Genomic DNA, 14,697 nt, shown 5'->3' with positions numbered 1-14,697 from the left:
TCATCGTTCTCTAAATTATGTCATTAAAGATAAAGTCTCTCAGCTGCAGCAGTGTTATAGCATCATCACACAAAATAAAGCCCCTCCATCAGGATGCACTTGATAAGCTCTGTGTTTGTCATTATATTGTAATTATAATAGTGAGTGTTCTGACTTTGGTTTAATGAATCAGATTATTACATTATTATTACACTTTTTTCACATAAAATAGAAAATAAAGCAAAACGAGGCTGACTCTAAACATTTTAACGTCCATTATTCTCCAATGAGTAGTAAAGGAAAACATTCAGAATTCCCAGGAGTGGACGTTCCAGTAAATTTATCCAAAGGTCAGACGGCAATGATCAGAGAAACGGCAAAATCACAACAGACTTCAGTTAGCATGCCACATGTTTACGTTCTGACTGAACAGGTATGATGTGTTTGGAAGGCATGCCTCTCTACAAAGCACAAAGCTGCATTTGAACAAAGGACAAAACGTCTGCAACGATGTTGTTTGGACAGCTCACACCAAAGTTTGTCCGTGATGCACGGCTGGATGTTTGGAGCAAACCAAACAGCATGTCAGCAGAAACACCTTAAACCAATACCGTGCACACAGATGATGATTTGGACTCGTTTTGCAGGACCTGGGCACCATGCAGTCGCTGAGTCAATCATGAACTCCTCTGCAAAGCACTTAAGAAGAAAATATAAAGACATGGCTCTGACAGCTGCAGCATGGCTGAAGCTGCATCCTGTAATAGGATGTAAATCCCAGGCACACAAATCTACAGGAGAATGTCTAAAGAAAAGAAAAGCAACAAGGTGCAATGGCCCAGTCAGCCCAGTTGAAATGTGGTGGTGGATCGTCAGCAGAGCAGTGGAAAAACAAATTGTGACAACAAGCATCTTGATGGAACGAGTTTAAAAGCTCAGCATAATGCTTCTCATCTGCCTCCCGACTTCCTCTGTCACAGCCAGCCGCTGACTGAGTTCCTGCTATAGCAGAAAACTACAAACCAGGCTATTATGGCTGACATGTTGTCATCACTGTCTTGTCCTGTCCGGACAAACAAAGACGGATGAGGCTGAAGGGCTCGGTGGTGTCGAGACACGAGCAGTGTCCTGTGTCTCTCAGCAGGGCCTCAGGATGCAGCAGAAGAGCAGGAGCTACATTCAGTCCTATTCACAGCCTGTTAATGTTCAACCACAGACAGGAACTGATGCAGTGTTTCTGCCGGGGAACGATACTGTACCCCTGTTTCATTTGTGTGCTCATCATTGGGTCTGAACAGGAGATCTGAGCAGGATCAGTGTTTTATTCTATATGACAAACACAAATCAAAATCTGGTCTTTCTGTGTTCACAAATCCATCACTTTTGGCCAAAAACCAAAGCGTGACACTCTCATACATACTGGTATTATAGAGTATCCAGAGCAGGTCGAACAGGCTTCTGTCTCCTCACAGAGTCCTGGTAGTTTATTTAATTAACTGAAGTCTGATCTGTTGACTAAAGTCATCATTTATTTTCATGTTTAATATGAATTTTTACAAAAACTATTGAGACCATTATGATTACTAATAAAATGATAACTTTATACCGGACCAAAGCTATATCTTTAGATATCATTATGCATCAATAGAATTTTATGAACCAGGAGATAATAAATCAAATCGGCTGTAATCACGAGCAGTTCATTGTTTTGAGTTTTCAGGCACAAGTGAAAAACCCTCTGTCTCCTCACCTAAATATTAAAGCTTTTCTGAAAACAGCCCCTCGCTGCCAGCAGTCAGCATCATACTGTAACACAAAGATAATCCTTTGGTCTCACATTTCAGTCTGAAAGGACTAAACCTGTGAAACAGAAGCCATGAAGCGTGCTGTCTGTGATGAAGGTCGGGAAGCTCTCTGCAGATGAAAGAATGATTACGAGGTTTACATACATACTGAAAAAAATGTGTCTCATAAACTAAACCGACACAGCGCATGCCGTGCACTCTTTTAATGTGGCGGTACTACGCTATAAAACTGCAGGTATCCATCTCCAAGGTGAGTCGGTACACCCAGCCTCGATCTGTTAGCCCGACTGCTCTTTCTTTCTTCTCTCGGAGGTGATTTGTCCATCGTCTAGAACCAGATACCATTTCTGATGATAGTTAGATATCGATGATTTACGGAGAACAGTTCACGTCTACAGTTACGTAGACTGTCGTATTATTACTGTCGGCTTGAGCAGGAGCTGGATTTCATCGCTCTGTTTAGTTTTTAGTTTCTTTGTGGCTCTGGAGATGAATGTGTGTGTGTGTGTGTGTGTGTGTGTGTGTGTGTGTGTGTGTGTGTGTGTGTGTGTGTGTGTCCAGACAGTCACCAGTGTACTCTTTTACCCCCTGCTGTTTCTTTTGTCCCCGGCCCCTCAGGACTGCTACTCCCAGGCTTTACATAAGTAAATTCAGACATCTCATTTCTCTGTGTTAAAGAAACTCTGTCAGTTTAACTTTTGTTCTGCTTTTAATCATTTAAACGATCTTCCTGAGCTCAGCTGACGTGTGCTATGACGTTTTTGCCCAGTTGATCAAAATAATGTGTAAGACTGATTAAAGAACCAGCATCATGTCTGCCTGCAGCTATCTGATATTTGTTTACCTCCTTAAGTGCAGAAAGAGTGCCATCAGTGTGCCATCACATGTACAATGCCACAACTCGTCCATCTTCCCGTGTCTTTGTGTATGTGACAGGACATGACAGGACTGACGACACAGCAGCAGTAATGTCCGTGCATGCCTTTAGCTTTCTGCTGCAGCGAGAAGTCAGTGAGTGGGTGTGAAGTGATGGGAGAAATAATCTGCATTTTCAAGATGACTTTATCAGAGCTCGTCGTGCTGTGTGTCAGGAGGTGGAGCAGGTGGCTCCATCCTTTGCTGCTCCAGTTCTACATGTCCAAGAACAAGATGCTGAACAAGTTGGTCACTGGAGACGTCTACAAAACGTGTGTGAAGGTTTAATAAACTGCATGTGTGGATGGGGGAATGAAAGCGCTTTGAGTGCTCGTGCAGAGCAGAAAAGTGCTTACCACAGACAACTTCTGTATGTAATAACATTAATAATGTCCCACTGCATCACACAGTGTGCTGAATTCAATGCAGTGTCAATGCAATCTCCACATCCTACTGCAGATACATGTACAGGTAGAAACGGAGCTCACACTGCTAGAAACTCATCTCTGCTTTTGTTAGCAGGCTGCATTAGTATGCTGTCTGTGAGATGCTTGCAAAGAGCTGCAGCTGTGTTAGTGATACAGCTGTTCCTGTCCTGCACACGGTTTGCACACATTTTCTTCCCTTTCTATCTGCACAATGGGCAGATAGAAATCAGCTGTCTGATATTTAACTGAGTGAAAACAGGTGATGTTTGAATTCCTCAAAGTCTTCATTAGGCAAAGAGTGAGGCAGACGTGGCATTTAAGTAAATTACATTTTAAATTCATGTCAAATCAAGACGATAAAAACAAACAAAGAAATTCATAACTGGAAAACCCACATACAGCTGCCCCGATGCATCCAACGTTTCAGCAACTGAAAATAATTTGTCACACCATCAGAAATGATTATGCAACATAAAAAATAGATTTTTAAAAAAGTGAAAATGAATGTTCTTTCTACCCTCTGCAAGATTAAGACATGAGCAACTTCATATTGTATCAATTATAAAACTTTATAATAATTAATGCAAATTATATAAAAGTTTAGTTACTAGTTTTTACTGTTAGACGAGGAAATGATGAGAATAATGTTTACTAACAGATGTGAACCATTTATGATCATTATCTGGATGTTTTTAAGTTAATAATAGTCATTTAACACTCAGACACAAGCGTTTGGCAGGATTCTGATGAAGTTGTGTTTGATCCTGGTTACAAGATGCAGAGCTGAGCGTCACTGCTGTCACTGAAACATCAAACTAAACACTTTGATTTTAACCTGACCAGTTTTTTAACTGAGGGTGGAGGGGGGACTGCTCAGTCCTTAATATGACACGTTTAACAAATGAATAGCTCTAACAGGGAAGTGCCCTTTGTGGTGAGTGGAATCCCTCCTGGGTGTGTGTGGAAGGTGTGTGGGTGAAGTGTGTGGGCTTTCCCCATAGAGAAGGCCTCTAAAGACCAGCCTACACACTCAGGGTCCCGCCTCTCTCCGAGCCATGACATCCAGCTGGAGCCTGTCAGCAAAACAGCCAACGAGGCAGAAACCATAAAAGAAGAGGAGAACAAGGAGAACAAAAGCTGTATGAGAGAGAATGTGAAGCAAAAAGAAACGTGCATGATAAGGAAAGTGTGATGCAGAAGCAGAAAGTGTGTGTCGGTGGGACCATCCTGGTGTGCAGAATAGGACAACTCCTACGCTCACATTCCTTTATATTGTATGGAAGTCAACGGGAACGACGGTATGGACACACACATCCCCGACAGCTGCACGCTGGTCGGGAAAAGCAGAAGTACCTGTCGCAGGAAGACACTCGCAGGGGGCGTGAAGCTTCCCCCGAGTGAGAATGCAGCGAGAAACCTGAGGAGCAGCAGCAGCAGCGAGCGTTGTGTTCACTCGCCAGGCCGAGGCGGTCACAGGGCAACAGCAGAGACTCGTCCACGGCACATAGGATAGAAGAACTCCCACACACTCTTTCATTTTATTAAATGCATATTTCAAATACTGCCAGTAATGTAAAATTATATATTATACTTCATGTTTCTATTTACTTTACTAGATTTCAGAGTTTCAGGGTTGAACGTTTTGTTTTGTTTTGTTTTGTTTTGTTTTGTTTTGTTTTGTTTTGTTTTGTTTTGTTTTGTTTTGTTTTGTTTTGTTTTGTTTTGTTTTGTTTTCAAAAGAAAAACAACAAAGACAACAATAATAAACCATAAAAATCCTCCCTATGTGTCCTGTGTTTGTACTCATTGTTCCACTGAACACAACATTAATTAGTGCAGCTTGATGACACTGTAGAATTGTATGTATTCTAACAAACTAGCCGTTGTTTAAGTTGATAAACCAACAGCATTACTAGCAGTAGGATTACTAGTAATACTGTGAGACGATTGTCCAAACGACTGAACTACAGACAGATCATAGCAGGATGAAATACTAATATTACCCTGAAGAAAGCCAGCTGAATTACATAAAGATTAAGAAATGAATGTAATAGCTCGTATAATTACCTGGCAGGGTAATTATACGAATTTTGAGCATTTACTGAGCTGAGATGCTTGACTGGAAATGAGGTCAGAAGGATGAGCTTTGTAGTTGCCTTCAAAGAGCTGTGTTTGTTCCAGAGTGGATAGGTCAGATGGCCGGGTCTGCAGCCTGCAGCTCGTCTATACGTATAGAAAATGTAATATCTAAATAAATTAAGATAAAATGATCAAAGTGAATCAAAGGAATTGAGACTCATAATTTCTGAACACTGAGCCTCACTGAGACGCTCTGGCTCTTCTCTGCGGTACCATCACAGGGGCTGCTACGTCTCTGCGCTCTCCTCGCCCGTCTTCTCTTCTTTCATTGGTGCTCCTGTGTTGAGAGGCTACTACAACCGCGCAACAATGACCCCACTGTGTTACAGAGCTTTGTGTGGCATTTTATTCATCTGTACCCCTTCATCTTCCTGTCCATATGACCCCGTTCCCTCTCACACACATCTTGGTATAGTTCCCCTTTCTTCCCCGAGTCCTCCCATCTTTCTCTGCTCTTTTCCTGAATCTCTCTCGCTTCTCTCTTTTTATTCAATGAGGCATTAGTCAATTCACATTTTTCTGTTGTTTGCATGGACGCCTACAGAGTTCCTCTAAGACACTGGCGAGGGCGAACAGTACAGAGGACACTGTTCCTTATAGGTCAGGCTGTTATTCTGAACACTAACCTCAATTAACCTTTTTAAAGACTTAAAAAAGAAAGAACCAGGAAACAGCCTGAACTTGGACTTTTACTGTTTGTTTGTTTGACAGTATTTTAGTTGAGCACACTGAGCACAGAGGCTCCAACAGCAGGTTTGCTGCTGTTTGCAGAATGTAATTACTAATATTCCCAGCACCTTTATGTCCCTGTGTTTTATGTCCCCAATCATATTTTGAAACTTTTAAACAACGTTGACATCACGTTGGTGAAACCAACAGTTATTTTCATTGAAAGTTTCTCTTACAAATAATTTGAATAATTGACTGAGGATGAAATCAGTTGGGAAATAAGCCCAAATGAGCATTAAGGCTGAGGTTAGCACATTTTAATAAAATCAACATTGTTCAGTTTGACCTACAGATGCTTCTACCTCTCCTTTAATATCACACGTGCTGTCGCAGCTGAACAGTGTCTGTTCATTCAACACCTCACACACACACATTCCTGTTTCTAACAGAACAACAAAAAAAACCTTGTAAATGTGCTTAAACTGACCCAGGACAGCTTCCTGTTACTGCGAGACTCTCGTGTGTTATTCACAGTCAGAGGAAAAATGTTGTTTACAGGCCAGAGTGTGGACATGAATGTGTTAGTTAGTTACTTCCTTTCAAAGTTAATCAATAACATTAATGAAGGACAAAGAGATTCATCATGCTGTATTTCTTTATTGGCGTTCAGCTGTAGAAGCAGGAGAGACTACAAACTATGTGGATACAGCTCCACCTACTGGTAGCACCTAAACACAATCCACCAAAATAAAAGCGCTTCAGACAGACAGACTTACTGGATGCTACCTGACACCTTTGTGTGTTGTTTGATGTGTTGATATTCTGCAAATCAATTTCCCCAAATACAGACTATTATTGAATGTAAAGGATTTAAATTGTAGTTGCATTTAGAGCAGACACTAACACACGTTTGGAAAATGATCGTTTGAACTACACAGACCAACTGTTTACACCGTTACATATCACAGCAGTCTCCAATAAGTCTGAGAATGGGATCACAGATGAATGTGGTAAACCAGTGAGTGGCAAACGGTTCATTTGGAAACACAATGAATATAAACAATGATTGACATTTATAATGAAATTATGGGAGAAACATACGAGTAACCAAAGCAGTAGAGGCTGAGATATTCTGAGCCTGCTCAGTAAACGTGCTCTGCCTGTTTGTCAGCCATGTGACTGTAGTTACCTGACGTATGCAGTCACCTGTTCCTCGTTGCTCAGCAGTGTATTTTATGAGGCTCCTCCCATAACCAGACCCTTGTTATGGATCTGCATTATCAAGCTTCATGCTTTAGGCTGATTTTCCTGATAACATCCCGACTCTGTCACGCTTTAATGTATCATTGAATTGTTACTGGAAGAAGCCAAATAAAGTCTAAATGTTAAACTGCACATAAATCGTATTCCACTGCACTGATGTATACAAGCCTGCACAAACAGCTGTGGTCGATGAATGAGGAGAGAATATTTACAACGATCCCATGACTCTAAACACTACAGCATGTCTCATCTGAGCAAAGCACAGATTCTCACACTGCACGGTGATGATGGTGGCGCGTGACTATTACCGTGCAAAGCACAGAAGAACTCAAAGTGGATGACTGTGGAGAAAAGTCCTTCACAACATTTAGCCAAGTCAGAAACTACAGTTAGAAACACCTTGATTCTAGACGCACAATCCTGTTTCCAACAACATGGAAACCCCTCGTTGTACTCAAACAAAGGCCAAATTAGACTTTAACACAACACTGACCACATGATGGAGACAGCTTCATGGCACCATGTTAGTGTTCAATGATGAGTGCTGACAGCATTAGGATGGATTTTAATGTGTGTACTCTGTACAGATTCAGGAAAAAGCTGCAAAATATTTACATCTGCTGTGTCGAAAAACACAAATCAATCATACATGAAAACATTATCAGATAATATTATCAGAACAGCTCCAACACACAAACTTAAAGTGTCTGCAGCAAAGAAGGAAACATCTCAGAGAGGCTCTGATCTGCTGAAACAGTGCAAAATCAGAACGTTACAAATGGCACACGACTGCAGCGAGGACTCACAACAAAATCACCATGATACTGTTTCACCTTTATATTATTTTGACAAAAGCCAAAATCAGAAAAGTAGCTGAAACTAGTTAATGACATTTTGGGAAATATTTACAGATGTGCCAGTGTTGTTGAATTCCACTGAATATTTAAAAGAAGAAAAAATAAAAAGTATGTCAGGACCACCATTTAAATGAGACTGCATGTGTTCATTTGCAGCAGCAGTAGAACAAGACGTTTTTGTGATGCAGGATTGAATCATTAGTGATTAACTCTGGCTCTAGTTTGTCTCTTTGCTCTCCTTCGGCCGGAGGGGTCTGGTTCTGCCAGCTCAGAGGGGGTTTCTGTCTATTATTGTCATATCGTTTTTACATCACAATATAAAACACTCTGAGGCAACTGCTGTTGTAGATTGGCACTATGTAAATACAACTGAATTCAACTGGAGTGAATCTGAGAGTCTTTGCTTAAAGGAGACCTAATGTCATCTCCCCTCTTCATGCAAGACTAAACTGTTTATTCACATTTAATGAGGACAGGAGGTCAAATTAACTCCACTGAGCTTTGTATTACTTTTCAGTTTTAAAGTTCACTTTAAAATAAAGGGCAGTTTCTTTAACCCTCTATTAGTGATTGGAGCCTAAGTCTAGCCCTATGTTCTAGAGAACTTGTTAGTTTGTTTTTGGTGTGTTACACCACGATGTGTGATTTGTTTCCTGATACTCAGGATTAAACTTGGGCCTCAGTGGGCTTACTGTGATCATGCAAAGCTGCTGTAGTGGAGTCCCAGAAAGAAGAAGAGTTGTAAAGTACACGATAGACCCCCTTTTGATTTTTGATCAAGCCAGCTAATTAAAAGGATTAAACACATCCTGTTTGTTGACACTGGATCATAAAGCGTTTATGATCATCAGGCTGTTTCAGCTTGTGTCACAGGAAACTTTCACCCAGACTAAAGGGGGTGAACTTCTGTGCTTGTTGCGCTCCGATCTCAGCCACATACAGAGCCCCAGTTTTCAGGTCCAGGTCTACCAAGTGGGGCTTCACATCATCAGCCAACTGGATCACACTGACCACTCTGCACTGGCCAATCATGCCCACAGGCGGCGCGTCCAGCAGTGAAATCTGATTGGTGTTGAGCTGGACAACAACAAAGTATTTTTTGTCTGGGGTGAGGCGGACAGAATAGGGTGCGTCTTCGGTAAAGCAGCTGCCCCACGTCCCCAGCCACTCCCCGGTGACAGAATTAAAGACCTGGATCCTCTTGTTTCCTCTGTCAGCCACCCACACCCTCTGGGCCGTGTCCACGGTCACGCTGTGTGGGATGTAGAACTGAGCTAGGCCTTGTCCTTTCTCTCCATGCATCCACATCACCTTCTGCTCTTTGGACAGCTTAATGAGGCGGTTGTTCATCCCTCCATCACCGTCCACGATATAAATTTCCCCAGAGTCGTGGACAAATATCTCGGCGGGCTGATCAAACTGCAGCGGGTCCAGTCCAGAACCTGCTTTTCCCGGCGTTCCAAGCACCTGAAACGAAAACATCAAGAATCAACAGGATGTTTTCTATTCCTATAATCACACTAGATACTTCAGAAACAGCTTTACTTAGCAGCAAATCACCTGTAGCAACTTTCCTGATGGCGTGTAGCGTTTGATGCAGTGACCATACGGGCCGTTGCCCACATCTGTGACCCACACGGTGGGGTTTGATGAAGCTGCATCGGCTAGAAATATTCCATGAGGCTTCTCCAGGGTGGTTGTATTCCAGGACATGAGGTAATCTCCATCTGTAGTGAACACCAGCACCTTGGGAACGTTGTCACCTGAAGGAGAGTAAATGCAAGCACAGTGATATACATGCTGCACTGCATCAGACTCCACATGCAGCCAGCATTTAACAAAGCTCCTTTAGTTTTAGTCCCTGCTGAGGACGTATGGCTGTAAAAGGTCAATGATGTGAGCTGGTGTTTGTCCATGAGGTTGAGTTTGATGCAGCGACTCTCTTACTAACATGTAAACTGAATGCGATGCTGTGCATGTGTGAGAGAGGGAGAGGTCGCAGCAGTGTTGAAGAAGCTGAGAGATGTGCTGACATGCTGGGTTACATGAACTAAGAGCTGACATGTGTTTCATTTAAAGGAGCAGAGGAGAAATAACTGGCAGCAGGCGGAGGGAGAGCTGCTGGTTATTGCACGACTGACTCCTGACCACAAAACTGTTTGTCCACAAACTGATGCACTGGTTAAACAGAGAACTGCAGCACAATGTCAAAGCCCTCATGTGTACTGACGTTCTGTAATTTTCTGAGTGATTTTTTTCTTTTTTAAAATCCTCTTCTTTCAGGGGCAGGTTACCACATTGCCTCCCTTTCACCCTCTTCCCAGCATCTTCCTCTGTCATGCTGGCACTCGCGCGTTCACCCAATGAACCTCCTCTGACGTCTTCCTCTTTTCCTCCGGCCTGGCAGCTCGTCCAGTGTATCTACTCAGATTACAGATACCTTGATAATACATTCAAACTGCGCTGTATCATGTACTAAATACCACACACAGATGTCCCTCCACACCACAGCTGACCAGCCAGCGGCCGATGGTGATTTTTCGTTTTTATGGGCCAATGTTTATTTTGTAATGGCATAAACAATGAAAGGTGGTTGATTGGCCAATGTTCCATGATCAATTCTGAAATGGACCAATTACAGCCGAGGAGGTCAGATGCACCCGCCCCCTTGTCTTATCACAGACACACAGAAGAAAATAGTTTTGATTCGTCCCGGACTTCAGCTACAATGAAAAAGACACAAAGCTGCAGTTATTCTGTCTTTGCTGCACAGCTGCTTCTTCTCTCCTGTTTCTCCTTCAATCATGAAACTGATCAATGATCAGCTGATCGGCTCTCTTGTTTGTTTATCGCCCACTTTGCGCCAGAAACAGGAAACCAGCGGATGTCGCGCTAAACAACAGCAGCACGTTTAAGCTTGATCAGCTGTTGTTAGAATTTATTTAATATTAGTTTCTAGTATCAGCTGATGTTTGCTGGAGCCACAGCTGTAAAGCTGCTGGTCATGATGGTTTGGATATGTGGTGAGAGGAAACATGAAGATGAAACCAGGAGATGTCCTTACTGAATCATCAGAGCTGAGCAGGTGATGCAGAAACAGGTTTACCTTTTAGGTGACATGAATGAATTGAAGTTATGAACTGTTTCTGAGAGACAAATAACACCAGGATCCTTTTCTAAGTAGCTGACAGCTGGTAACTGTGCAGGGGCGGGTCTAGCAAACATTTGCCAGGAGCCCAGGCGGGGCATTAACAGGGAGAGGGGGGCACAAAGAAATACTTTTCTTTCTTATTCTCATTTAAAATGTCTCGCTTTTAATAAATATTTATCTGAATCTTTAAACTAAAGTGGTCATCTGATGTAAACTGTATAGAAATCATACATATACCAACAAGACAGTACATCACTGTCACTGCAGTGTTTCATTCAAAGGTTCAAAGGCTTTGTGGCTTTTCCTATAATAGCTGGGGGCCTCTACTCAAAATGCCTGGGCCCATTTTGTGTCCCAGTCCAGCCCTGCTCCACACTCGGTTGCGTTGGCAACATCTATAAAACCATTGCTGCCACCTGGTGCCCTTACACTCTGACACAGTGAGCTACTTCATCTGACATCAGCAGAACTGTTTTTACTACATTTATTATTATTATTATTTATTATTATTATTAAATTAACTTCTGTAATGAAGCAATTTCTAAATGTCGACCTTATCGTAACAGATAACAATTAAGATCATGTGCACTGACACTAATGACGCAGTCTCCATTATGATCCAGTATGATGTTTGACTCTGAAGTTTACCAACAGTGTGATTACCTCTCTGAGCTACATACACCACCCCAGCATACTGGTTGACCGCCACTCCAAACACGTCTCCGGTGTAGAGCTCCGGGTTCTTGGGCCAGCTCAGATCCAGCTTGTACAGGGGCCTGCCCAGCAGCTGGTAGTCGTGTCTGAGGCTCGAGCCGCCCGGCTGCTGGCTGCTCATGGTCCCGTAGAGCACCATCATGAGCAGGACCAAAGAGGCCATGCTGGAAACGATCAAACACGTATGACTCGTCTTTGTCATCAGCATCAGTGGTTTTGCTGTTGGCATGTACTTCATTTAACGCTCTCGTTTTAAAGCTGCCAGGATGCTGCGGACGTGTCCGTACAGGACGCACAGGCGGAAGTCGGCTTAGCGACACCGGCTACGGAACAAGTAAAACCTCTGTACGATACCTGCTACGATATTATACGGTGAAAACCTCGTGATTGTCTTATATTTTTTAATCCCACTGACCAAACAGAAAGACACTTCCTCTTCAGCACTAAACGAAAACAAAACAGGCTGTCACGTGAGACAGAACCACGCAAAGCATTTCTGTTTATGTCGCAATAAAACCACGTTAAGAAAAAGAAAAAACTAGATTCATTCGAGTTCAGAAATAACCCCTGAATAAAGATTAATTAATAATAATAATAATTAATATATAACATATCATAAACAAGCTAAAATATGAATATTGTTGAGGTTTTATTTTTACAGTAACATTTCTATTTCCGGTCGCTTGAATCAGCAGCAGCAGGAGGAGGATGGCTCGGTGTGTGTTTCCCTGTCTGGTTTTATGTGTAATGGCATTCCCTATATTGATGAATGAGCTGTAGTCAACGGGATTTACAGACGGCGTTAAAGAAATGACCTCTTATGCATGTATCTTTATGCGTTATTTACACATCTGTGTTACAGCAACAGAAGACCACTGTGGGGGGCCCCACTGTGGGTGGCACAACTGTCAGCTAAGAAAAGGAAACTGAGGCCACACTTCGGACTCACCAAAAAGAAACAGAAGATTGAAAAACACTCAAAAGGCCTCCACAGTAAACAGATCCGTGGGATGTGCTCACACAAAACTGTGACTCTGTTTGTTGCAAGGAAACAGTGTGTTACTGTATTTGCTGTTACTGTTTAAGACAGGAAAAAACAATACAATTATTATCTAAGGACTACACCGTGAAACAGTAGAAGAATGTTAAATTCCAGAAATAGGGGAGACCGGGGATAGTTGTAACATTTTTGACATTTCTGTCTGTAAATTGGAGCTCTTTTAAGGTAGTGGATTCAAAATGTAATGCAAAGTATTTGCATGTCTCTGCTATTAAATAGTGCAGCTATTTTCTCTGCAGCACAATTACCCGTTGCATGGTATGGTCTCAAACACAAAGAGTGAAATGTTACAATTAACCCCATAGTCTGGGTTAGTTGTAACATATCCTGGGGTGAAATGTAACACAATGAAATAAGGGTACTGACAAAACATTAACATGTAATCTTTGTTTATTCAACACATGAATGCACTTAGAGACATTTATGTAGCTGTGTGTGTCACACAGTGGAAAATTGTCTTTATATTTTGTTTAGTGTCGATTTTATTTGCATGTTTTTATTGATATTTCTATTGCATGATTTTATCCCCATATTTATAGTGTGTGTTTGGTGTTGTTGTGTAGTATTTTTATTCCACTGTGTATTAAGCGGACAATTGTAGGCACCTGTGAGGTGGGGGCGTTTCCCGAGGTGGCCTATCAGCCGCCAAACGGACTTAAGGGAGATGGTGAGCACAAAGACGCAGAGGAGAGACACTAGTGATGGGATTTCCGGCTCTTTTTAGAGATCCGGCTCTTTCGGTTCGGCTCACTAAAAAGAGCCGGCTCTTTCGGCTCCGAACCGGCTCTTCAGGTTGTTTTGTTGCTTTAATTAATTTATTATTAACAATAATATAAAATTATGCACAAAAGGAATTACTAACGTAAAAAAGTGGTTTTATTTATATATGTTTATATATAAATATATGCGGTGGCCCCTAGAGACAAAACACGTACAAACTCCAAAACACATTTCTAGCATGAACTGAACTTCCAAAGCAGAGCTACCTAGATCACTTAAATTACACAATTGAAAGCATGTGTGTATTGTTTGGGTATTTATACACAGGCACTCATATATATTCAAATAATTTTTAAAAAAAAATGTTCATTTACCTGTTACTACCACACACCAAATCCAGTCGTTGGTACTTGCTGGCTTGTGTAGCCACTAGGTAACAAAAGCTCAACACTGCCCCCTAGCATCCTGGAGCACTTCTGTTGTCTTTTGTACGTGTTTTGAGTTTTTACATGCTTCGGAGTTTTTACGTGCTTCGGAGTTTGTACGTGTTTTGGAGTTTGTACGTGCTTCGGGGTTTGTACGTGATTTGAAGTTTTTATGTGCTTTGTCTCTAGGGGCCACCGTAAATATACTTTTATTTATTTCCTTTTACAAATTTAAAGTGAAACAACACAAAACACTGCAAACCACAACACAATTAAATATAAATTAAAACATGAAAAAAAATAAGATGCATATTCTCTGTCATATGGGCCTGCATGACTAAACTTTCTGAATCCTTTATCATCTGCAACTGAAAATAGTTGTGGATGATTACTATACCTTTCTAAAGTGACGTTGTTGTCCCTGGCTCTCTCTCTCTCTCCCTCCTGCTCTGTTCCTGTGCTACTGAGTGTAACTACCGCCCCTCCCCCCTCTGCCCAGCGTAAAGCACAAGGCTCACGTGCTGAGTGAAGCAGAAAAAAAGTGGGAGAGAGAGGCTGAGAGAAAGAAAAAA

The 14,697-nt window shown here is 41.9% G+C and overlaps 1 protein-coding gene across 1 annotated transcript; it reads right to left on the bottom strand.

The window, feature by feature from the left end:
* Positions 1-6,576: 6,576 nt before the first annotated feature.
* LOC146513292 (NHL repeat-containing protein 3-like) lies at positions 6,577-12,405 on the bottom strand. Its single transcript, XM_085170389.1, has 3 exons — positions 11,870-12,405; positions 9,616-9,818; positions 6,577-9,522 (listed from the first exon to the last, which is right to left on the bottom strand). Exons 1-3 carry the CDS (start codon positions 12,156-12,158, stop codon positions 8,923-8,925), a joined length of 1,092 nt encoding a protein of 363 aa, XP_085026515.1. The 5' UTR covers positions 12,159-12,405; the 3' UTR covers positions 6,577-8,922.
* Positions 12,406-14,697: the final 2,292 nt, after the last annotated feature.

This window comes from Neolamprologus multifasciatus, chromosome 8, assembly GCF_963576455.1.
Source record: "Neolamprologus multifasciatus chromosome 8, fNeoMul1.2, whole genome shotgun sequence".
Classification (NCBI taxonomy): domain Eukaryota; kingdom Metazoa; phylum Chordata; class Actinopteri; order Cichliformes; family Cichlidae; genus Neolamprologus; species Neolamprologus multifasciatus.
This window is presented reverse-complemented; position numbering and strand designations above follow the sequence as displayed.

Excerpts from the sequence above, each read along its gene's own strand:
- LOC146513292 (XM_085170389.1), bottom strand. The coding sequence starts at position 12,158 with ATGAAGTACATGCCAACAGCAAAACCACTGATGCTGATGACAAAGACG. Across the intron at positions 9,819-11,869 it reads GGTGTATGTAGCTCAGAGAG|GTGACAACGTTCCCAAGGTG; the intron begins GTAATCACACTG and ends ACTCTCCTTCAG. Across the intron at positions 9,523-9,615 it reads CATCAGGAAAGTTGCTACAG|GTGCTTGGAACGCCGGGAAA; the intron begins GTGATTTGCTGC and ends TTTTCGTTTCAG.